At 36.8% G+C, this 25753-nt stretch overlaps 2 protein-coding genes across 2 annotated transcripts; both read right to left on the reverse strand.

Moving 5' to 3' along the window:
• Positions 1 to 511: 511 nt before the first annotated feature.
• On the reverse strand, positions 512 to 4013 carry LOC149267556 (cinnamoyl-CoA reductase-like SNL6). The gene is made up of 7 exons (XM_089433392.1): positions 3855 to 4013; positions 3470 to 3752; positions 3050 to 3201; positions 2764 to 2955; positions 1518 to 1671; positions 1180 to 1372; positions 512 to 983 (listed from the first exon to the last, which is right to left on the reverse strand). Exons 2-7 carry the CDS (start codon positions 3618 to 3620, stop codon positions 881 to 883), a joined length of 945 nt encoding a protein of 314 aa, XP_089289518.1. The 5' UTR covers positions 3621 to 3752; positions 3855 to 4013; the 3' UTR covers positions 512 to 880.
• A 17117-nt stretch (positions 4014 to 21130) lies between these two features.
• Positions 21131 to 24523, reverse strand: LOC149267557 (cinnamoyl-CoA reductase-like SNL6). The gene is made up of 7 exons (XM_089433383.1): positions 24382 to 24523; positions 23997 to 24279; positions 23577 to 23728; positions 23291 to 23482; positions 22045 to 22198; positions 21708 to 21900; positions 21131 to 21512 (listed from the first exon to the last, which is right to left on the reverse strand). The coding sequence occupies exons 2-7, from the start codon at positions 24145 to 24147 to the stop codon at positions 21410 to 21412; spliced, it is 945 nt and encodes a 314-aa protein (XP_089289509.1). The 5' UTR covers positions 24148 to 24279; positions 24382 to 24523; the 3' UTR covers positions 21131 to 21409.
• Positions 24524 to 25753: the final 1230 nt, after the last annotated feature.

Consider the following 25753-nt stretch of genomic DNA (forward strand, 5'->3'; position numbering starts at 1 on the left):
AAAGATGCTATCATTTTATAAGAAAATATAAAAACAGACCAAAAAAAAAAACAGCCTTCTTGTAACAAAATTGCCACATATAAGCGAACATTACACACTCCCTAAAACAGGAAAAATGTAACTTCCCATTCCATTCATAACACAGGTCATGCTTAAAAAATGTAACTTCCCATAATGATAAAACAAACTGGAGCAACTTTCGTAATGATAAAACAATTCCAGAGTCTGAGGTATCCACTTTTTATTGCAGTTGTCTATAACGGGACTTTTTGAAAGTTTTTTTGGCGGGTTTTTTGGTCAAAATCCGGCAGGAATTTATTGGAATAGCAAGTTTGATAGCTAGTTTCTGCATAATGAAAGCGTCCCAGGGGTTTTCGAGGGTGCTGAATCCAAATATGCAGTTAAAAAACCATTTTAACTGCAACAAATCAATATTTAACCTCAATTTCTTCCGCCGGATTCTGTCACCGGAATCTCCAAAAAGTCGCATTATAGACAACTCCCTTTTTATTCACACACCAAACAGCCCATCAACAAAGCTTGCTTTCACTTTTCCTTGCAAGGAATCATGAATTTGATTTTACTTCAGAAATTAACAAAAAAATGCATATGGTAGAGAGCCTTAGTCACAGGCTACAACTTTAATGCTGGTCGTTATGGAAATCGATTTAGGGCTGTTGCCAACTATCAAATGAAGACTGGTGCTCGTAGGGAAGGAAATCGACTTATCGCCAACTCTCCAACAAACCTTGAAATGAAAATTACATTACAGTATGTACAAAAATGGATATAGTTTGAACATGTAAACCTCCCAAGTTTCTTGTGCCCCTATTGATGGCTGCTGTTAAGCTGTAACATAGGGAAAAGCTCCCCCCTTCCCTTACAGTTCGCTGCTTACGGTTGCACGGTTTCCATATCCAACCATTAATCCAGTCAGCTTCTTATTACTCAGACGCTGTTGGCAAACCGTTGAGTCTTCAAATCTGTTACCAAATTATGAAAAAAATCAAATAAATAACAAATTCATGACTATCTTTGGACAGTATCTATGTATGATTAATTTCATCGTGACATAATAGGTAAGATAAAATATCATTAGGTAAGCAACCCAATTTAAATCTTGAAGATACAGAATCTTCAGTGATTTTAATATGTGAAGAATAATTAATTTCTCTGTACCTATCAGGGAACGGTATCAGGTGTTGCAAACTCTGTGCTAAATTGACAGCATCTTCTGCATTACTGACTATTTGATTGAAACATATATATCTCCCATATGCAGATGGATCTTCATAAGCACATATATGTGCATCCGCTAGAAACCTTATCTCTACCGTAGCTAAAGTGCCCTTCTCATACATTTGTGCAGCCCCTGCGATCACAAAGACTAGCCACTGTAAATAAACTAGCTAATATTCTGCACTTCCATAGATTAGATCCTCTTCAAAGGGATTACTATACCATATTTGTACGTTCTAGAGCAGAGTCTATTTGGTATGCAGATCTCTCACCCTCACCTTTAAGATATGCAATGGTAGATCCTGAGCTTTTGTATGTGATACCAGGTCCCACAATCAGAGATGCGTTGATGGTCACCATATTCAACCCTCTGTCCATGGCCATCGCCCATGCAGCCTTCTCTGACAGTGTCTTGGCTAATGCGTACCATAACTGTGAACAGGAAATATTATATAATTAGAACAGAATACCACAGATCACTTCAAGGTTCGTTATTAAACTGTACAGCTTTGAACTCCACAATCTTTGAGAAACACCCAAATTTTATACATATACACCTTAAAAAAATGATGAATACCCACCACAATGTATTTAACTTCTTTCTGTAAAAATATATATACTTAGCACAAAGCCATTTTAGCCCTGCTTCAGTATGCACCAAAGATTTAGACAACGGTTACACAAGTAGACTTTCTCAGTATTTGATGCATCTATAACCTGGGCAACTTCGAGGACAAAAATGAATTGGATATGGATTGTTGCATATAGAGAAGATATATGCACTCTGTTGTCTAAGACGTGGTATCAATTCAGCAATCTTAAGAGGCAAAAGATCAATTGGATATGGATTATTGCAGGGTTATCTGCAATATGTAGCATGTATTATCATTTGACCAATTTCAAAAAGCCAAAAGCTAATTGGATATGGATTTATGGACTGAGAGAAGCAAGATATGGATTCATGGACTGAGAGAAGCAAGATGAATATGTAGCATGTATTATCATTTGAGCAATTTCAAAAAGCCAAAAGCTAATTGGATATGGATTCATGGACTGAGAGAAGGCTGAAGCAAGATGCATTGTATAGCTCAGTAAAACAAACTAAAATATGAAAGAGTCAATTGGATTTATTTCCTTAGATTGGAAGGAGCAATTATGCTTTTCCCCACCCAGATACAATTGCTACAAATGACACGTTGGGCTCATATTAAATATACTACTATCATGGATTCCATAATATTGTAAGTCGCCTTGGAAAACTACTATTGTAGCTGACCTTGGAAAACTGTAGATGCAAACGTTCAAGTTATTTATTAGATTAACTAATCTGATCAAAGCAGCTTTAGATGCAAACTTCTGAGTTACTTACTAGATTAAGCAACTAATCAGGCCAAGGCTATCGAACATACCATTCAGTTAGATATCGTTAACAAGTTAAAAGGAAAAACTGATAAATCAGTCCACTTTACTTAGATTGCATACTAAACTTAACATTTTGTCATATAAAAAATCATATATACAGACCTTCAATTTCCTGCAAAGATTTGCATCACTCCAATGCCTCTCATCAAGGGCATTAACCTTGTAGTCTCCATTTTCTCTCCAAATTGCTGCAGCCACAGAAGAAGTGAACACAACTTTCTCAATGGTCTCGGTCTGAGCGCACGCTTCCAGTGCATTGTGGGCTGCTTGTACTTCAAGTTCTGCCATCACTTCCTGTATTACACAAGTCCACATCTGTCAATATTCAACCCTTCCAATACATATACCAAAATGTCCACATTTTTAATTCAAAGGTTCACTAACTTACATCATAACCTGCAGCACTCTGAGGGTGTTCAAAGGTATAGAACAGACCAGAACAGCCCTTGAGCGCATCAGTAATGCTCTGATAATCCAAGACATCTGCATAGAAGATCTGCAATCGATCCCCATGCAATTTTCTGACAGACTCAACTTCGCCTGCCACCATTTAAAATCATCAATGAAGATTGCCAACACACTATAAGTTCAATCAAAAAGAAATGTGAAAACCTTCATCTCAATTTCAAAGTGACTGGGAATTCAAAATAGGGATGGGATGGCGCAACTTTCCTATTTTTATCCTTAGGCTTTTGAAAACAAAAATACATCAAGCTTAGTTTAAAATCTTAGATTCATAAATTCATCTTAACTTGAAATTCATCAAGAAACTAGAAAATATTGTTCTCTTTTCAATAAATAAACATACTAGCGTCTCTCTGCACAGTGGCATGCACTGAATAGCCTCGTTGCAGAAGGCCCTGAACAATCCACAAGCCTACATAACTGGATGCATCCATGACACAGACGACCTTGCCATTGCCCTCAGAGGAGTTCAGACCAGAAGGAAACACCAGCATGGCTGCTATCTCCACAAACTTACTTTCGTCCTCTTCTTATTGATTTTGGAATTTTCCCACAGTTGTAACGCTGCTCCTCCTCCTAGAACTCCATGAGCAGCTTTGCGGCTTGCAATGGAGACCAGGGAGGGGCTTTAAAAGAGAGAGAAATCAGGGTATCAGAAATATAACCACACACATACCAAATTTTATAACTAAAGAACAAAATGATGGCTGCTATCTCCACAAACTTACTTTCGTCCTCTTGTTATTGATTTTGGAATTTCCCCACAGTTGTAACGCTGCTCCTCCTCCTAGAACTCCATGAGCAGCTTTGCGGCTTGCAATGGAGACCAGGGAGGGGCTTTAAAAGAACGAGAAATCAGGGTATCAGAAATATAACCACACACATACCAAATTTTATAACTAAAGAACAAAATGATGTGGTTATGAGAGAAATCACTATCAAAGAGGTAGAAAAAATGGTGATGGAAATGCCCAAAAACAAAGCCCTTGGCCCTGACAGCTTCACTACTGAGTTATTTCCAAGAACGTTGGAATATCATAGGGGCAGATGTGGTCCAAATAGTAGAAGACTCAAGGAAATCATGAACCTTAGTCACAAGACTAGATGCCACTTTCACAGCTCTCATACTTAAAAATGGTCAAGTTTAAACCCTTGCTAACTTCAAGCGCATGGCTCTTTGCAATGTTATTTACAAGATAATCTCAAAGGTCATTGTAAATAGAATTAATCTTTTGCTACCCTACATAATCTCTAAAGAACAATGAGACTATGTAGAGGGAAGACAAATTCTTGATAGTATCATCACTTTCCACTAACACATTCACTCCATCTCCTCCATTAAAAACTCGGGCATGATTATCAAACTAGACATGTCTAAAGCTTTTGACAAGCTTAACTAGCAGTTTATGTCCCTCACGTTGAAAGCCCATGGCTTCGTTGATCCCTAGATTTCTTGGGTTATGCAATTGATATCTAAACCTTTCTTTTCTACCCTTGTCAATGGATTTCCCTCCCTTGCCTTCTTTCCCCCTTGTGCCATAAGACAAGGTGATCCCCTCTCTCAATACATTGTCCCCCTCATGGTGGAAAATCTGGGCATATCTCTTAGTTATGGAGCCTTTGTTGGCTCCCTCAAAGGCCTCCCCAATGGGCCTGCCAATCAGGTATCCACTCAAAAGCAGTTTGTTGATGACAACATTCTTATTGGTAATCCAACCAGCAAAGAAGCATTGTCTTTTCAAACCATCCTCTCCGACTTTGAAAGTGCCTTTAGCATTGACATTAATCTTGCCAAATATTAAGTCTTTAGCCGATTTTTACATGATTTTTCCAAAAAAATATTCGCCAATTTCCATTTTCTATAAAAATCAGCGAAATCTAAAACCAAGATCATCATCACCATTATAAAAAAATCCAAAGTGGTTATAATCCTACCAAAGTTACGAACAACTAGAAACTTTAGCCAACCTAGAAAACATAGTCGAGCAATCAGCAACAATCAACGCACTCATTCCTCAACATATCTTAAGGAGTGGCAATAAATTGGTAGATAAGATAGCAAATGCATGCTTGAACTATGATGAGGATGTTATAGACTCAAATTGGAATCAACTCGCTCCAAAACAGTTCAAAGAGTCATGTAGGAGAATAACAGAGTATGATTGCTATGCCCATGGAGGGTGTGTTGACAACACACAAGCAAATAAAGGAGGGTGGGTTGCCTTTCCCTTAGCATCCTGCATGGTTACATAACTATCGAGCAAAGGGACAAGCATATGGTAAGTTAATGGTTGTTGTTGTGACATAGAGCTAGTTCATGCAACATTTAGGGAAGGTAGAATTGCACAAGGTTTCACACAGGGAGGAAAGAAGGTCATGGAGCAAAGCAATTTAATAATTTTAAAGGTGGCTAGAAGGAGATCGCATTATGAGAAGAGAGTGCCTCTACATGCTCATAAGCAGCCAGCAATGGCGGGAAGCAAACAAAGTTGGAGTTCTTGGGTCAATAGAACTAATCCATGGAACAACTAAGGTTAGGGGGTCTAATCTTGATACTGAATTGTGATTGCTTCAATCTTTTCTCTCTCTTTCGAGAGACCTCCCACAACACCTCCAACAACTCCAACAATTATAGGTTTGGTCTCTTTATTCTACCTCTTTAGATCACATTTCAATTATGAATTCTCTCATCTTTGGTTCTCTTTAATTTGTGAGCTTCATAGGATTTTGGTTTCTTCTCCCCTCGTTGGGCTTATTAACTTTGGGTGGCTTGTTTTTGGTTTAGTCTCATCCCCTTTCCTTGTGTTTTTCTACTCCCTCGCCCCTGCATGGTCTTCACCCCAATCCCTTTGCTCATTTTCTTGGTCGTCCCTCCCTACATGTGCTTTATCCTGCCTCATCCTCTCTCTACTTTGTGCTCTCAAGTCCCCCTCCTGCTCTTCCTTCTGCCACCCCTCTTGTTTCATTTGTGCTTGCAAAGCACTACCCCCTTTTTCCCAACATGTGGTCTTCCCCTCTCCTTGTATGGCTAGGTGCCAATTATTTGGGTTGTCTCACTCCCTCCATTCGTGGCACCTATGTACATTCGGCTGCTAGAGTAGTTATGGAAAGATACAAGGACATCATCCCTGCAGTTGTTCAGAGAGCAATATCTAACATGGAATAACAAGTAAGGCAATCTTGGAGATACATTCCTAACATGCATGTGGACTGGGAAACTAGAGATTGGATCCCAAACATTGGGAACTCTGCCAAAGCCAAAGCCACGTCCTACATGCAGACAATCAATCTATATTGGCATATAAAGACTCTAATGGGAAGAGTCCTCATAGACAAGGTTGATACTAAATAGAAAATCATCATATGCATGGCAAAACTTGTATAGAAAGTGGACAAAGTTAATAGGATAATCACATTCCTAACTAAGAGGCTAAGAAGCATGGATCCTTCTACATCATACTCTGATAGAGAGCCTTGGCCGCTTGGCCCATAAGACACCCGTGCTGAATGAAAAGTTACAAAACATTGTCTTATAGCAACAGTGTAATTTTCACTAAATTTTCTATGATTTCCAATCTATTTTCATTTTTTTATAAAACATTTTATAGATTTTTTATATTATTAGAACTTCAAGTTATGAAACATATAAATAATTACAAAATTCTATATTTATACTATTGATTTAACTTCCCAAATAAAAAACCACTAATAACTATATATATAGTTATGTTTTTTATTATAAAAAAAAGGAGGAGGATGATGATTAACCTATTCAATAACTTTGGTTATCCATTACAATAACTTGTGATAATTAACCAGACTTACAAATAATTATACGACAGATGGTACCTGTCGTTGAGGGAAATGCAAACACTTAAATAACTTATGTGACAATTGATGCAATGCAACAAATTTCATTAAATTCCAGGCTCATTCGTACCTGGTTTGGTCAGAAATTTAGGCAATGAATATGTGAGCAGGGACTATACATACCTCTGGTTGGATAATTAAATTGCCAAAATTCAAAAATGAGTATATACAAGCTATAATTTGTCAATGGGATTAAATGAGCAGCGACTATACATACTTATGGTTGGATAATTAAATTGCTAAAATCCAAAAATGAGTGCAAATTTTACTTATTTTCAACGAAAAATTCAAACTTTTAATTAATTAGGACTAAAGAGCTTGATCCAGCTCTTCTAATCATTAAACCCACCAACAACCAAATATTAATATATTAATTGACATTGTTACGAAGGTAGGAGCTCGATTGAGTGTTTTTAGTCATAAATTTCCACCAACCAAGTATTTATTTATGCACGTAATCCATCGAGCTCGTTCTGTCACCCAACAACAAATAAAATAGAATACATACAGAAGGTGGAAATTGGAAAGGCAACGACGAAAATTGAAGGAAAAACAACAAAATTGGCAACATTCTCTTCAATTGCTATAAGGTGAATTAAATGCATGTGGTTGATAACACAATTCAACTGTATTTAATTGAAATTGAATTATAATTGTGAACAATTTAACTTCTGTTTATAGTGGTTTTATTACCATTTAAATATTGACAACAAAGAAAATGGGAAATTGGAGGATTCGTTCTTAAAAAATGGCTCGAGTGCCAAACCAAAATGAAGCCAAGAAGTTGCTAGAGAAAGGATGAGGCAAAGGCGGGCAAGATCGAGAGAAGAATAACCATAAGCAGATAATCCAATTCAACAATTGATGCAAATATAAGTAATTCTTGGTCTCATTTTTCCTATTACAAATCTAAATTATATATATATATAAAAGGGTACCAAAGATATCATGTAAAATTTATAGAAGATAGAAGAAGATAATGAAATAAAATGAATGAAGATGAAAAAATAATGGTCATACAAACCTAGGCATGAAAAAAATATGCAATGAATGTTGGTAATCCAAATCTGCGCAGCCCAACTTGGCCTAGATTTCGATGAAGACTTTGCATGTTGTGGAGCGGAGTGCACAGTGAAGAATGTAGTGGAGTGCAAAGTGGACGACACAGCGAAGTGCCAAGACCACGCAGTATATGGGCTTCGAGGCGAGTCAAAGCCCCTCATTTTTGTAAAAAAAACATGTAATGTTGTAAAACATGAATGGTTTACAAACCATAGTAGCAAGTATTAGGGGAATCCATGGTATGTGGACCATGGTATTTTAATGATATATCCCTCAATATAATATTTTATATAGGCATCAATAATAAAGGAGACAATCAACTTAAAATCACATCTTGAATTGAATGGTTGTATCTTTGTGATCTGTGGTTTGGGAAAGAAGGGAGGCTCTGCCCCTGAGCGCGTAGAGGCTTGAGTCTACAACTGAGTACCTAAATGACCTGCAACTTACTGCGTAGATCAAGAATTTTTTGTTGTATAGGAATAATTACTATAAGTGACGCAGCAAAAGCCGCACCTACCCACATCATGCAAATAAAATTGCATGTCACACTATGTTCCAGGAATTTTATAATTCCATACTTAGTGAAACCTTCACAAGTCAAGGTTTAATGCTCCTTCAATAAACTCTAAGCAGAAACGTTTGATTTAACTATCCAAAGTCTAGACCTTTATAAACCTTTGAGAAGAACCTTATAAATCCTTCATAATCTTTGTTTAATTCTTATTACCCACTCATATTAACCATACCATGGATTTTAGACTGGTTAAAACTCAACTTAAACCATAATACATTAATCCCGCTTATTTCTATTATAATTCCTATACAATAGAAATATTTCATAAACCACACTTAAACCTTACCTTTCCTCCATTCCACAAACCTTTGCACATATATTGATGCTCTCCTTAGCATATTAAATCTCCGCCGTCAATCTCATTCCTCAATCCGACGATTGTCGCGCAGTATCTCGCGCCAACTAACCTGGCCTATCTCCACCATTTATTTCTCCTACCTCAATCCAACAGTGATCATGTAATATCGTGCGATTAATAGCATGATACATAACAAGTTGAGAGTGCACGAGATAAGCGGTGTTGCTTCCCCACTGATGTGCTACGTGTCAACCCCTCAGGTTAATCGCGTGAATTTGTAAAATATCATTTACCATTTTGAGACGAGATACTACTTACTGCTGTCGTAGACCACTCCATTATTCTGTTGTCACGTGGCTTAATCTGATCCCTTCACTTCTTGACTTTATTTCGCGCGATAAGATCTCTGTCGATCCTATTCTATTAATCATGTCCGTTGATCTGATTGATCCAACAGTTCTTGTGCACGGTTACTTCATTCCTTCCTTCTTTCCTTTCTTCGTCTTTATGCAATTCCTCTATGTTATGGTTTATTCATCCAACTTGACCATATGATTCTTTATGCATCTATCCTTTCTGAGATTATTCAATCACTTCTGATTGTTGTACTCCTTCTCTTGCACTATCCTCTCTTTGTTCTTCTATGGTTTAGGTTTTCTCCATTGTTTACAGTCTTTGGTTGTTCTTCAGCGCAACTTCCTCCTGAACTTACTTCTACGTACTTTTAAGCACTATCACCTATGAACTTCAACTTTGATCCTTCAATGAGATTCAAACGATTAGACCACTATCCTTCATTGTCCACCTCTGTGTTCTACTTTAATTCCACCTGCATATATATATTATGCAGAAAATACTCTAATTCACACACAATTTATAATTCCATTAATCAATACACACCACACAACTCAGGAATCAAATTATTTGTCTTTATAAACATTTATTTACATAATGAATCTCTTTCTTTGGCCTGATTTTCTAATCAGTGGCCTTTTTCCTTTCCTTCCCGTAGGCTTACAATCAAACCCTATCTAATCTCTGAACTTTGATTCTCATTCTAACTCACTCTCTCTATGCCTTTTAGGCTTACATTTATACAAAAGGTTCTGTAACCCATTTCGGTTCAGATCCTTAATCTTTTGAACTAAACCCTGAATATCCTCTAAGTCCACTTTTGACTCAACTAATCCCTAAGGATCCTCTCTAGTTCCACAAACCATGAAACAAATTCCTAATCTAATATTTACAATTGATTTCCAAATCTCTCAATCCCTATGGAATCTTAACTAGCCTAAATCTCTTATGTTCTCCAACATTCGGGAACATTTACAATATTCCTCACAATATCTAATTAATTCCTATTCTAAGTTAAAATCTTTCAAAAACATTAAAATTACATTAATTTAATTCTTTTGGAAACCAACTCCCTTAAAACACAAGACCCCCTATGTCTTACTAAAATACAATGATATTTCTGAGCCGGATGCTCCTGCATCAGACTCTCAAGGTTGAAAACATTCATGATCTCCATATCATGTGTTCTCATATGTTGATAGAGAAGCTCCAAACTTTAGTTTGTATTTGTCTGAATGCCCCGTTCCGTTGTTGTTGTTGTATTTTTTTTGTATTTTGTTTCATCTTCCTCTCCTTGTCAATCGATTTCAAATTTTGATTGATCACTTTTCCTTGTTGGGTGTGGAGCCTGATTATCTTCTATATTCAAAGGTCTCAGCCGGATGTATACCCCAGGAAGACTGTACACCCCTCCACGTGGGGGGCGGTGCGGGGGGGACTTGTCCCCCTGGCGAGGGTTCAGGGGAGCTGATTCCCCCTGGCTAGGGGGTCAGGGGGCTAGCGGTCCCTAGGCGGAGGTTCGAGGGCAGCACCCCCGAAGCTAAAAATAGATGTAAAATTGCCTTGTAAAAGTCTAGTAATTTCTATTCAATCTAGGTCGTTAATTAGGCGGATGATCTGATAGTAGAAGATATGTTTGTTTAGGGTTTTTTCCCTAGAAGGCAACCCCTCACTATATATGAGGGAATTGTATTGCATCTATGCAGATTTGTATTCTGAGTGAGGAAGAGAGAGGAGATTGAGAGCGAAGAGGGTGTTACAATGGATCTGTTGTAGGTTTTATCTCTTCAGTTTGTTGGATAATATAATAAAAGAAGGATTGGTTGTTTCTTCGTGGATGTAGCCCAAACTGGGTGAACCACGTATATCTATGTCTCTCTTGTTTTATGTGTTTTTTGTGTTTATATTTCTGCAATATTTTATGTGTTCCATTGCTCCGTAATATATAATTTTCTAACAACTGGAATCAGAGCCGAAGGTCTATTTGGTTGATAAACTCGCAGGAGAGACGGGTTCCTGGTTCGAGTGAGAGTAATGGCGGAAGTTGGTAGGTTTAGGGTCGAAAAATTCAACGACCAAAACTACCAGTTGTGGAAGATGCAAATGGAAGATTATCTATATCAGAGAGATATGTACCTACCATTGAGCGGAAAGACAAAGAAGCCAACAAGTATGACAGACACAGAATGGGATATTCTCGACAGAAAGGCACTTGGAACAATACCGTTGTGCCTGGCGGCGTCGGTAGCGTTTAATATTTCAAAGGAAACGACAACAAATGGTTTAATGTCAACATTGGCCAAACTATATGAAAAACCCTCAGCCTCAAATAAGGTATTTCTTATGAAGCGTTTATTTAATATGAAGATGTCAGAAGGTGGATCAGTTGCAGACCATTTAAATGATTTTAATACAGTGACAAGCCAGTTAAGTTCTGTAGGGGTAAATTTTGATGATGAAGTTAAGGCTCTGTTATTTTTGTACTCATTGCCAGAAAGTTGGAATGGCTTAGTTATGGCCATTAGTAACTTTATCTCTGGATCTAGTACTTTAAAGTTTGATGATGTTGTCGGTGCAATCCTTAGCGAGGAAATGCGACGGAAAAGCTCCGATGAGACCTCAGGTAATTCTTTGATTGCAGAGAATAGGGGAAGAAAAATGGAAAGGGGAAAGAGCCCAGGATATTGCAGTAAGTCAAGAAAAGGTAGATCAAGTCCAGATTAGGGATAGTGTGCTAGAAATGCAGGAAGAAAGGACACCTGAAGAAAGATTGCAAGTCTCGGAAGGGAAAAGAAGGAGATGCGCAACAAGAAACTAATCATGAAGCAAATGTAATAGGTGATGTGTTGCAAGATGCTTTGATTCTTTCATTAGAAAATATTATTGATGCCTGGGTGGTAGATTCAGGGGCCTCATTCCATGCCACACCTAATAAGAAACATTTTCATGATTATGTTCAAGGAGATTCTGGACAGGTTCGATTGGGTGATGATAAACCCTGTAAAATCATTGGAATGGGTAAAGTTTTCATAAAACAACAGAATGGAAATCAATGGATATTGAAGGAGGTAAGGCATGTTCTAGATCTAAAGAAAATTTTGATTTCAACAGGGCAGTTGGGAGGTGAAGGTTGTGTAACTACTTTCACGGATAAAACCTGGAAGGTCACTAAAGGATCCCTGGTAATAGCAAATGGAGAAAAGATTGGTACATTGTACTTATGCAATGGTATTTCTAATTATGTTAATACTTTAACCTCTACAGAAGAAGATACGACATTGTGGCATCATAGGCTCGGGCACATGAGTGAGAAGGGGATGCAGATTCTTCACTCAAGAAATTTGTTCCCAGGTTTGAAGCATGTTGATTTAAAATTCTGTGAAAATTGTGTTTATGGAAAACAGAAGAGAGTCAAATTCCTTAGAGTTGGGAAAGAAAAGAAGAGCAAAAAATTAGAGCTTGTGCATACAGATGTATGGGGACCTGCTCAGGTATCATCTCTTGGTGGCTCTCGTTATTATGTTACTTTTATTGATGATACAACCAGAAAAACCTGCATTTATTGTATTCAAAATAAATCTGATGTATTTGATACTTTCAAGAAATGGAAAGCTTTGGTTGAAAATGAGACAGGAAAAATGTTGAAGTGTCTCAGATCAGACAATGGAGGTGATATTGCAGCAAATAGTTTGATAGGTACTGTTCAGAGAATATAAGCCTGTTGAGCACCTCATAGCAGAGGTAGTAGCAACATACCGGGATGAAACGAATGAAGGAATCCAGAAGTTGATTGACAACTAGGAAGCGGAGATAAAATAGGAAAGTGAACCAGACGAGGAGATAGAAGACTAGAGGATGATGGTTCCTGATCTAGGGAATACACGAGGTAGACTTACGCAGTTCAAACACACCCTGTACTTTTAGTTCTTGATGAAAACTATGCTTGGAAAAGTGATGGAACAAATCTCTGTGGGGATGGCAGTCACAATGCATGGCCTGCCCAGTTATTAAAAAGACATGGAGAAAATCCTATTTCAGCTGCACAAATAGGACATTAGGATGGATCATATTGACATCACATCCCTTGCATCTTGGAGCTGTATGGAATACCAGGGGCAACTACTGAAGATCCTGCTCCTGTAGTCTCTGTCTCTGACAAGCAGAATGAGCAGAAAGACAAGATTCTTCATGATTAGTTTTTTTTTTTTTTTTTTTTTTTTTTTGCAGGTAGCTTTTAAATTTCCTGTTGCATATGTTAGTTATTACATTTATATAGTATTTGGACACAACACTGAGACTTACCTAGCTTTGATAGAAATACTGAAGCAATTTTGTTTTTGGATGGCGTATAATGCTGACTAGTGGCCAACAGACTTGGTTTGTCCTCGGGGCAAGTTGAGGCCACCTCGTCAATCTGTGTGGTGTAAATTTGCCTAATATATAATAGAAAATGGATGGACCCGCCAAGCTTTACAAAAAAAATAAAATTAAATAGAGATTAAATATCATATGAATGCAATAAAAGTATGTGTTTCTCAAACACAACAACGAAAACATAACATTTGACATTGACATTAACATGATACAACACATCACAACACAAATATATAGATTTAAGCTTTTGTTTATAATGTTCTCCTTTATATATCAGATTTTAACATGAAAAAAATGTAATTTTATAAATGTCATTGGAGTATATAAATGTGTGTATAAGCATCAAATTTTAAGTAGTGAAATTGAAAATTAAATAGTACAAGTGTCCAAGTTGTCAATGTTAAATGTGGTTGGCATGTAAAAGTGTGCTTGTATAAATTTTAGAACTTTGAAAATTAATTTCTATTAAAAATGCAATTGTAGATTTATCAAACATGGAAATTTTTAAATGTAATTTTACAATTGTTATTATTTAAATGTGTCTCCACAGTTTGCTAAGATTTAAATTTTGAGATGGGAAAGGATACCAATCTCATCTAAGATTTCCCCCCTTAAGCCATTCACAAATCTGGCTGTTTTCTCCGGGGTGTCCTCCACATAACCTGCTCGCAAATTTAACTTGTAGAACTCTTCTGTAAATTCTTTCACAGTCATTCCCCTCTGCTTCAAGTTCTGTACCTGCCTGTACAGCATAATCTGATAATCCTGTGGTAAGAATTTCTCTTTCAGTTTGGCCTCCATTCTAGACCATTTCTTTATAGGCTGTTTGTTAAGCCTCCTCCGTTCCGCCTGAACACTGTCCCACCACAAGGACGCATGTCCTTTCAGCTTGGTGGCAGCGAATTTTACCTGCTTATCTTCGCTGGTTTCTTCAAATTCAAAATACTTGTTAACTTCACTTAACCAATCCAACAGCACGTCTGCGGACAGGCTTCCGTCATAAGTCGACAGCTCATGTTTGGGCTTATGACTTGACAGCAAAACCGACTTCAACAGTCTAAATTCTGGTGTCACCCCCTCTAATTCCTCCTCTGGTTCTGCCTCATCTTCATCACTATTATCTGCTGGGTTTCTTCTTCCCCCAGTTTCTATTGCTTCTAAACGTTCTCGCAAGACACGGATCTCATCACGAAGTCCTTCTTCTGCAACCCTCCGGACTCTTCCTCTTCCCCTTCCTCTTCTGCCAACCTCCATCTTCTTTTACTCAAAACCTGGCTCTGATACCACTTATGATGGCCCAGCCCTGGTGACGTGGTCACAGCCACGTGACTCACCTCAGTCCCACGTGGTTACACTTGGGCGCGGACAAATATCTGCCCCCAATACCGAGGCGCATTTACAGCACCTATCTGCCGGTTATTGGGTATGGTCACCGGTTCCTCCCGTTGAAAAGGCTTCCCGCCTATGCTAAACCCTTAAGGGTTATCCTCGGCTCATTTACACTCTGTCTTTCTACTGTTACCTGCTCCGCGTTGTTATGGCGATGCTCTCTGTGCGCTAACCCACCGTATCCTTCGCTCTGTCACTGATTATGGTCCTGTTTGAGATGCGAATCCTTCACTGTAGCTGCTGTCTTCAATGGTCTGGTTCGGAAGTCTGTGGTAAGGGTTTTATATTTTCGTGAATCTGGCGAAGTAATCTTTTTGGTTTTCGATTTTTGAGCTCCAGTTCTGTGCAGGTGTTCACAACCACGAGACTATCACTCCTCCGAACGCAACCTGGCCTCGAGGTAAACTCTCGTGCTATGTTTTATCATCCTCTGTCACCTGTTGTCGATGCTTACAGGGTTTTTGTGCCTTTCAGCTTGTGGAACTGGTTTATGGCTCGGCAGTCTCCGTCGACCCTTGGGTAGGTCCGCTATTCTCTTCTTCTCGCACCTTGCTGTCTTTACTTCTCTCACTCTGATATTTGTTCTGGTTATAGAAACGCACTAACTCATATCGTTGTTCTGTGCAGGTTGGTTGGGAGCTCTGCCCGCGGGGGTTTCAAACTTGCAGTCTTCAACTTTCTCCAACCCTGGTACCCTTTGTGACCGGGTAGGGTCTACTCCTATTCCAGCGTTTCTATAGGTTATACAATGTGGAATTTGCCGTAGGTTTCTGTTGGTTAGATTTTGTAGGGTTAGCCGTGCCCCTTTGCTGGCATTTACAATCTCAGGGTTTCGTTCTTTCATGTCATTATATGACCTCCATGCAACAAGGTTTTGGACTTTATACTGTTACGGCGATGCCGGATTTGATATATGACTCTGTTGTTATTTGTCGAACTGTTGTTTATAAAGACTTATGAAATGTTATATTAATGGAATCAGTGGGTCTTGAACTGTTACCTCTTTTAACAGTCGTTGTATTTGATCTGCAAATGGCCGTGTGACTCTTTGCGTTTGCTTGCGGGTTCTGTTCGGTTATGGCCGCAACTTGGCTTGCTACGATGCCTGTGTCGTTCCTTTATCCTTGGAATACTTGTATGCATATGCTGTTTGGCCGCCTTACACTACCTTGCTGTGTGTTAGTTCTGATAACATAACTTATGGTTTTGGCTTGATGCCTGTAATGCTTCGGTATTTCTAGTTACAGTATGTGAACTTCGTTCTATCTCAATTCGTTTTCAAAATAACAAATGCTTTGTAATACTCAGATGTACAATATGGAAAAGTAATGAACAGTAGTTTATATTCGGAAAAAGGAAATAATGCTTCAGTTACAGAGGGTGCTTTAATACTGCTTGAATACTGTCTTGTTATTTCTTCTTCACTCGTTCTGAGGTGAACCAAAAAAAAGTCCCTCTTACATTCGTGTTTTTCATTTTTAGCTACACTGAATATAACCGTCTAGAAACTAAATTCTATAACTGTTACCTGTTTCTTTAAACAATAAATTAACTAAACAGTTGTTGATTACCTAAGCTAACAACCAGTAACTTAACTTGTTCTGTAAATAAATAAATAAAAAGAAATGAACAATGATTAACAAAAGACAACAACCAGTTTTTCTTTTGATGACCTGTCCAATCACCCTTGAAGTCGTGTCCTGTTTCTTCACGAGCCAGTCATCGATCTTCTGTCTCCTCGGAGCTGGATGCTCCTGCGTCACTGAATCACTACATTAATTTAAAAATATAGAATATATTTTATTAAATTATATTCTCTTTTAATTCTTTTTTTACATGAATAAAATTCGGTACTTCTTTTATCTATCAATTTTATTTTATTTTTTATGATTTTCTAACTAAATGAAACCTATACAAATTCAAGTATAAAGTCACAAAACACACAATGCAGTAGCAATGAGAATAAATGAGTTAGAATGATAACCCATCAATTTGGTGTTTAATCTTGACCACTGTGTATGTGTGCTCCGTATAAGTGAATTTTCCATATATGGTTCCCTTTGGTCACCCACAAAAAGGCTATGGAATATCCCTGTGTGTACTTCTCCAGTGTAGTGTATCCCCTCGATATTTGATTTCGAAAAAAGAATCAACTCATGAATTGTAACTAAATATTATTCCTAACTAAAATATCATTCTCCTATTTGTCCACATGTACGTTAAATGCATTTCATGCTGCTTGTGTATTCATTAAATATCCGCTCATTCTTAATGCGATTTGGGCAGAAATTCAAACTTTTGGATAGTTATATGACAGGTGGCATTGCATTTTGCAGAAATTCAAACTTTTGGATAGTTATATGACAGGTGGCATTTCATTTTGCAGAAATTCAAACCTTCAATAGTTATATGAGAGAAGGTACCTGGTTTTTAAGACAGATGGTACCTCTTGGTTTCGGCGTAAATTCAAACTTTTAACTTTATATGACAGATGGTACTGGTTTTGGTTTTGGTTTTGGCAGGAATTTTTTTTTTCTTATTAGATAAATCTCTAATAATCGTGTCCGAGCGATTCTCAAGGATACATAATTTTGTTTGAATGTGGAACCAAATCTGAGCGATTCTCAAGGATACATATTTTTGTTTGGGATGTGGAACCAAATCTGCCCACATACATTGGACCAGATAGTACTTAGTTTTGCCAGAAACTCAAACATTTAAATGTTTTATTTGACCAACTGTACCCAGTTTCGATGAAAATTCAAACATTTAATAATTTATATGGCAGATGGTGCATAGTTCCCAAACCTGCTCACCTTAGGGGATTCTTATTTCCAACCCATAGCATTATAAATGTGTGCTGACGAGGGAGGGAAATAGAGCTCGTCCCTCGCATTTTTTTCTATAGCTCGTGAATAAATGGATGGGCATGGAGAGAGAGGACGAGCCCTATTTCCTTCACTTGTCAGTCACATTTATAATGTTATAAGGTTGGAAATAGCATTCGCCCATAAACATACATTGCACTAGATTGTACTTAGTTTGCCAAACTCAAACAACACAATTCCCAAACCTGCACACCTAAACATACATTGTACTAGATAGTACTTAGTTTTGCTAGAGAGTCAAACATCTCATTGTTTCTCTCTAACATCTAATTGTTTTCTTTGACAAACAGTACCCAGTTTCGATGGAAATTCAAACATTTAATAGTTTATATGGCAGATGGTACAGAGTCAGTAAGAAACTACAGACACAAATGAGTGAATCAATGGGCTTTCGCCAGGGAGGCTATAAATTTGCCATTTCTTGTTTTAAATTAATCAAATTCTGATTGTGGCAATGTGTAAGTAGTTTTTTATGGTAAAAATGGATTCAATGCTTATCAAGAATTTTTAGGACACCCAAGAAAATCCCAAAATTTGATAGCTGTAATCGGGATTTTCAAAAATTTTCAGTGAATTTCTATTATTTCTCGGACTAAAATTGTGAGTTGTTTAAACATGTTTCCGTTATTTAATAACACCACCAGAGAGTACTGGTTTGGAGCAAAATAGCACAAAGAAAATTATTAAAAAAACAAATAAAAATCTAAATATTTTGCATTTGGATTTTTAAACTAATAATTTGATTATATATTTTTTGGTAAATTTGTGATTTTTCATTATTTAAAATAAATTTTTGAATATAAAAATGAGATTAGTGAGAAATAAATTACAGCACCTCTCAAATTTGAGTTTCAACAAATTCTTACTAAATTTAAAATATAATTTTCTATAACTAAAAATAAATCCAAATGACCACAAAAAGTAGTTTTGAAAAGAGAGCAAAAACAGAGTTTATTTTAAGTATTGTTATGTGCATAGTAAATTTTATGTAGCCCAAGTTTTGTGAACAAGTAATTTTATATTGATATTAAATTCAGCGTATCCAATGTTTGTTGAGCAAACAATTTCATATAGATTATAGATTCAGTGTATCCAATGTATTTTGAACAATATTTAATAACTGTAGGATTTGTCTTTAGTGCGATTTTTTGGTATCCAATGTATTTTGAACAATATCTAATAATTGTAGAAGTTGTTTTTAGTGCGACTTTTTGGAGATTCTAATGACTCTGAAACAAAATTCACAATTCACCTTTTTTTCTCTCTTCCCGAAACATACTAAAATCTGCAATAAACATTTCATATATCCAATAGCTATGGTGCAAAGTCAATCATTAATTTTGTTCTTTACCCAGCCGATAATAAATTAGATTCCATATATCCAATATTTATGGTGCAAAGTCAATCATTAATTTTGTTCTTTACCCAGCCGATTGGGGACAGCTCAATTGACCATCCCCTATTGCTAAAAATTATGTAAACCTTCACATCAAAATTCAAATCCCAAACAACTTTAATCTTTACCATTAAATATCAAAATCTACCATAAACATAAACTCAGGATTTCTAAACTGACCGTTAACAGAGGGGTAAGTCATCAGATGGGTAGAGGATTAGAATATCTGGGCAAGGCAGAAATGGGAAAGTAGATATGTTTTTAATGTAAGTTTTTGACAAAATTAGACATTGGAAAAATTGCTATTTTGAAAATGAAAGGTTGTAATTGGGTAAATTTTGACAATGCAAAATGGACTTGGATAAACAACTTTAGATACAGTTTTAGTAAATTCAACTCTAACCATATTTTAAACAAGAACTCACCAACACCAGAAAAGAGGTTTGCTACAGGACTGCCATATTCCAAATTGAGATGATGTAAGATCGCACCCAGGCAGCAGAAGGCGTTATTGAGAGGAACTTCTGGATACCGTTGGAAAAGAAACCGTACGTACGTTAGCTTACAATCAATGCTTTGTGTCAACGCAACTGCCTTTCCCTGTATCGGAATGTTACAATTATACTGTAACGGCCCTGCAACCCAGGAACATGCCTTTTGGGACTTCTGAGATAAGGAAATTGATTAATTTATAGGTAATATTTTAATGAGATTTAATTAATCACATCATTAAAAGTTGGTCTATATTGCTGTTTATTAATTAATATAATTTATTTTTAAGATATATGTGAAAAAATTAATCAATCCTAAAAAATTCTAATTAGTAATATTTTTTTTTATATAACTAAGATGTGAAGTGTGAATTAGTTACTTTGTGTGAGTTTAATATTATGGAAATTTAAAAGCTCAAATTTATGGAGAAATATTTGAAAGTAAAAACCACTTACATAGAGTAAGTAGACTCAATTAATTTTTAAAAAATGAATTTATTTATATATTTAAAAATATATTTTTAATAATAAAAAATTATTTAAAATATTGACAAATATAAAATAAAAATTAATAACTTTAAAATTATAAAAAAAAATGAGAATATTTCTAGTTTGTTTTAATCATATAAAAAATTATTCATAAGATATATAAATAGTTTGTTTTTTATTTAATTAAGAAGCTTCTCTTTCATGTTATAAAATATATTACTGAACCAAAACCCAAATATATTAGAAAAAGAAATGGAAATTTACCTTCTATTAGCTCCAAAAACAGAACCTATTCGATACTTTAAATAAAAAAATTAAAAATAAAAGTTCCATCTTCCAAGACAAAGCAGTATTCTATTCTTTATCTTGTAATTGAAAAATTTACCATCCCAATATATAAAGATGCTATCAATTTATAAGAAAATAAAGAACAGTCTTCCTGTAACAAAATTGCCACATATAAACTAACATTACACACTCCATAAAACAGAAAAAATGTAACTTCCCATTCCATTCATAACACAGCTCATGCTTAAAAAATGTAACTTCCCATAATGGTAAAACAAACCGGGGGAACTTTCATAATGATAAAACAATTCCAGAATGTGAGATATCCACTTTTTATTCACACACCAAACAGCCCATCAACAAAGCTTGCTTTCACTTTTCCTGACAAGGAATCATGAATTTGATTTTACTTCACAAATTAACCCCAAAAAAATGCATATGGCAGAGAGCCGTAGTCACAGGCTAAAACTTTAATGCTGGTCGTTATGGAAATCGACTTCGGGCTGTTGCCAACTATCACAAATGCATATGGCAGAGAGCCGTAGTCACAGGCTAAAACTTTAATGCTGGTCGTTATGGAAATCGACGTCGGGCTGTTGCCAACTATCACATGAAGGCTGATGCTCGTAGTGAAGGAAATCGACTTATCCCCAACTATCCAACAAACCTTGAAGTGAAAATTACATTACAGTATGTACAAAAATGGATATAGTTTGAACTTTGAACATGTAAACTTCCCAAGTTTTCTTGTGCCCCTATCGATGGCTGCTGTTAAGCTGTAACATGGGGAAAAGCTGCCCCCTTCCCTTACAGTTCGCTGCTTACGGTTGCACGGTTTCCATATCCAACCATTAATCCAGTCAGCTTCTTATTACTCAGAGGCGGTTGGCAAACAGTTGAGTCTTCAAATCTGTTACCAAATTATGAAAAAAATCAAATAAATAACAAATTCATGACTATCTTTGACAGTATCTATGTATGATTAATTTCATTGTGACATAATAGCTAAGATAAAATATCATTAGGTAAGCAACCCAATTTAAATCTTGAAGATACAGAATCTTCAGTGATTTTAATATGTGAAGAATAATAAATTTCTCTGTACCTATCAGGGAACGGCATCAGGTGTTGCAAACTCTGTGCTAAATTGACAGCATCTTCTGCATTACTGACTATTTGATTGAAACATATATATCTCCCATAGGCAGATGGATCTTCGTAAGCACATATATGTGCATCCGCTAGAAACCTTATGTCTACACTAGCTAAAGTGCCCTTCTCATACATTTGTGCAGCCCCTGCGATCACAAAGACTAGCCACTGTAAATAAACTAGCTAATATTCTGCACTTCCATAGATTAGATCCTCTTCAAGGGATTGCTATACCATATTTGTACGTTCTAGAGCAGAGTCTATTTGGTATGCAGATCTCTCACCCTCACCTTTAAGATATGCAATGGTAGATCCTGAGCTTTTGTATGTGATACCAGGTCCCACAATCAGAGATGCGTTGATGGTCACCATATTCAACCCTCTGTCCATGGCCATCGCCCATGCAGCCTTCTCTGACAGTGTCTTGGCTAATGCGTACCATAACTGTGAACAGGAAATATTATATAATTAGAACAGAATACCACAGATCACTTCAAGGTTCGTTATTAAACTGTACAGCTTTGAACTCCACAATCTTTGAGAAACACCCAAATTTTATACATATACACCTTAAAAAAATGATGAATACCCACCACAATGTATTTAACTTCTTTCTGTAAAAATATATATACTTAGCACAAAGCCATTTTAGCCCTGCTTCAGTATGCACCAAAGATTTAGACAAAGGTTACATAAGTAGACTTTCTCAGTATTTGATGCATCTATAACCTGGGCAACTTCGAGGACAAAAATGAATTGGATATGGATTGTTGCATATAGAGAAGATATATGCACTCTGTTGTCTAAGACGTGGTATCAATTCAGCAATCTTAAGAGGCAAAAGATCAATTGGATATGGATTATTGCAGGGTTATCTGCAATATGTAGCATGTATTATCATTTGACCAATTTCAAAAAGCCAAAAGCTAATTGGATATGGATTTATGGACTGAGAGAAGCAAGATATGGATTCATGGACTGAGAGAAGCAAGATGAATATGTAGCATGTATTATCATTTGAGCAATTTCAAAAAGCCAAAAGCTAATTGGATATGGATTCATGGACTGAGAGAAGGCTGAAGCAAGATGCATTGTATAGCTCAGTAAAACAAACTAAAATATGAAAGAGTCAATTGGATTTATTTCCTTAGATTGGAAGGAGCAATTATGCTTTTCCCCACCCAGATACAATTGCTACAAATGACACGTTGGGCTCATATTAAATATACTACTATCATGGATTCCATAATATTGTAAGTCGCCTTGGAAAACTACTATTGTAGCTGACCTTGGAAAACTGTAGATGCAAACGTTCAAGTTATTTATTAGATTAACTAATCTGATCAAAGCAGCTTTAGATGCAAACTTCTGAGTTACTTACTAGATTAAGCAACTAATCAGGCCAAGGCTATCGAACATACCATTCAGTTAGATATCGTTAACAAGTTAAAAGGAAAAACTGATAAATCAGTCCACTTTACTTAGATTGCATACTAAACTTAACATTTTGTCATATAAAAAATCATATATACAGACCTTCAATTTCCTGCAAAGATTTGCATCACTCCAATGCCTCTCATCAAGGGCATTAACCTTGTAGTCTCCATCTTCTCTCCAAATTGCTGCAGCCACAGAAGAAGTGAACACAACTTTCTCAATGGTCTCGGTCTGAGCGCACGCTTCCAGTGCATTGTGGGCTGCTTGTACTTCAAGTTCTGCCATCACTTCCTGTATTACACAAGTCCACATCTGTCAATATTCAACCCTTCCAATACATATACCAAAATGCCCACATCTTTAATTCAAAGGTTCACTAACTTACATCATAACCTGCAGCACTCTGAGGGTGTTCAAAGGTATAGAACAGACCAGAACAGCCCTTGAGCGCATCGGTAATGCTGTGATAATCCAAGACATCTGCATAGAAGATCTGCAATCGATCCCCATGCAATTTTCTGACAGACTCAACTTCGCCTGCCACCATTTAAAATCATCAATGAAGATTGCCAACACACTATAAGTTCAATCAAAAAGAAATGTGAAAACCTTCATCTCAATTTCAAAGTGACTGGGAATTCAAAATAGGGATGGGATGACGCAACTTTCCTATTTTTATCCTTAGGCTTTTGAAAACAAAAATACATCAAGCTTAGTTTAAAATCTTAGATTCATAAATTCATCTTAACCTGAAATTCATCAAGAAACTAGAAAATATTGTTCTCTTTTCAATAAATAAACATACTAGCGTCTCTCTGCACAGTGGCATGCACTGAATAGCCTCGTTGCAGAAGGCCCTGAACAATCCACAAGCCTACATAACTGGATGCATCCATGACACAGACGACCTTGCCATTGCCCTCAGAGGAGTTCAGACCAGAAGGAAACACCAGCATGGCTGCTATCTCCACAAACTTACTTTCGTCCTCTTCTTATTGATTTTGGAATTTCCCCCCAGTTGTAACGCTGCTCCTCCTCCTAGAACTCCATGAGCAGCTTTGCGGCTTGCAATGGAGACCAGGGAGGGGCTTTAAAAGAGAGAGAAATCAGGGTATCAGAAATATAACCACACACATACCAAATTTTATAACTAAAGAACAAAATGATGGCTGGTATCTCCACAAACTTACTTTCGTCCTCTTGTTATTGATTTTGGAATTTCCCCCAGTTGTAACGCTGCTCCTCCTCCTAGAACTCCATGAGCAGCTTTGCGGCTTGCAATGGAGACCTGGGAGGGGCTTTAAAAGAAAGAGAAATCAGGGTATCAGAAATATAACCACACACATACCAAATTTTATAACTAAAGAACAAAATGATGTGGTTATGAGAGAAATCACTATCAAAGAGGTAGAAAAAATGGTGATGGAAATGCCCAAAAACAAAGCCCTTGGCCTTGACAGCTTCACTATTGAGTTATTTCCAAGAATGTTGGAATATCATAGGGGCAGATGTGGTCCAAATAGTAGAAGACTCAAGGAAATCATGAACCTTAGTCACAACACTAGATGCCACTTTCACAGCTCTCATACTTAAAAATGGTCAAGTTTAAACCCTTGCTAACTTCAGGCCCATGGCTTTTTGCAATGTTATTTACAAAATAATCTCAAAGGTCATTGCAAATAGAATTAATCTTTTGCTACCTTACATAATCTCTCAAGAACAATGAGACTATGTAGAGGGAAGACAAATTCTTGATAGTATCATCACTTTCCACTAACACATTCACTCCATCTCCTCCATTAAAAACTTGGGCATGATTATCAAACTAGACATGTCTAAAGTTTTTGACAAGCTTAACTAGCAGTTTATGTCCCTCACGTTGAAAGCCCATGGCTTCGTTGATCCCTAGATTTCTTGGATTATGCAATTGATATCTAAACCTTTCTTTTCTACCCTTGTCAATGGATTTCCCTCCCCCGCCTTCTTTCCCCCTTGTGGCATAAGACAAGGTGATCCCCTCTCTCACTACATTGTCCCACTCATGGTGGAAAATCTGGGCATATCTCTTAGTCATGGAGCCTTTGTTGGCTCCCTCAAAGGCCTCCCCAATGGGCGTGCCAATCAGGTATCCACTCAAAAGTAGTTTGTTGATGACAACATTCTTATTAGTAATCCAACCAGCAAAGAAGCATTGTCTTTTCAAACCATCCTCTCCGACTTTGAGAGTGCCTTTAGCATTGACATTAATCTTGCCAAATATTAAGTCTTTAGCCGGTTTTCACATGATTTTTCCAAAAAATATTCGCCAATTTCCATTTTCTATAAAAATCAGCGAAATCTAAAACCAAGATCATCATCACCATGATAAAAAAATCCAAAGTGGTTACAATCCTGCCAAAGTTACGAACAACTATAAACTTCTAGCCAACCTAGAAAACATAGTCGAGCAATCAGCAACAATCAACGCACTCATTCCTCAACATATCTTAAGGAGTGGCAATAAATTGGTAGATAAGATAGCAAATGCATGCTTGAACTATGATGAGGATGTTATAGACTCAA

The sequence above is a fragment of the Pinus tabuliformis genome, chromosome 6, assembly GCF_031772625.1.
Source record: "Pinus tabuliformis cultivar Carrire ecotype Pingquan chromosome 6, CPIR1, whole genome shotgun sequence".
Taxonomy (NCBI): Eukaryota; Viridiplantae; Streptophyta; class Pinopsida; order Pinales; family Pinaceae; genus Pinus; species Pinus tabuliformis.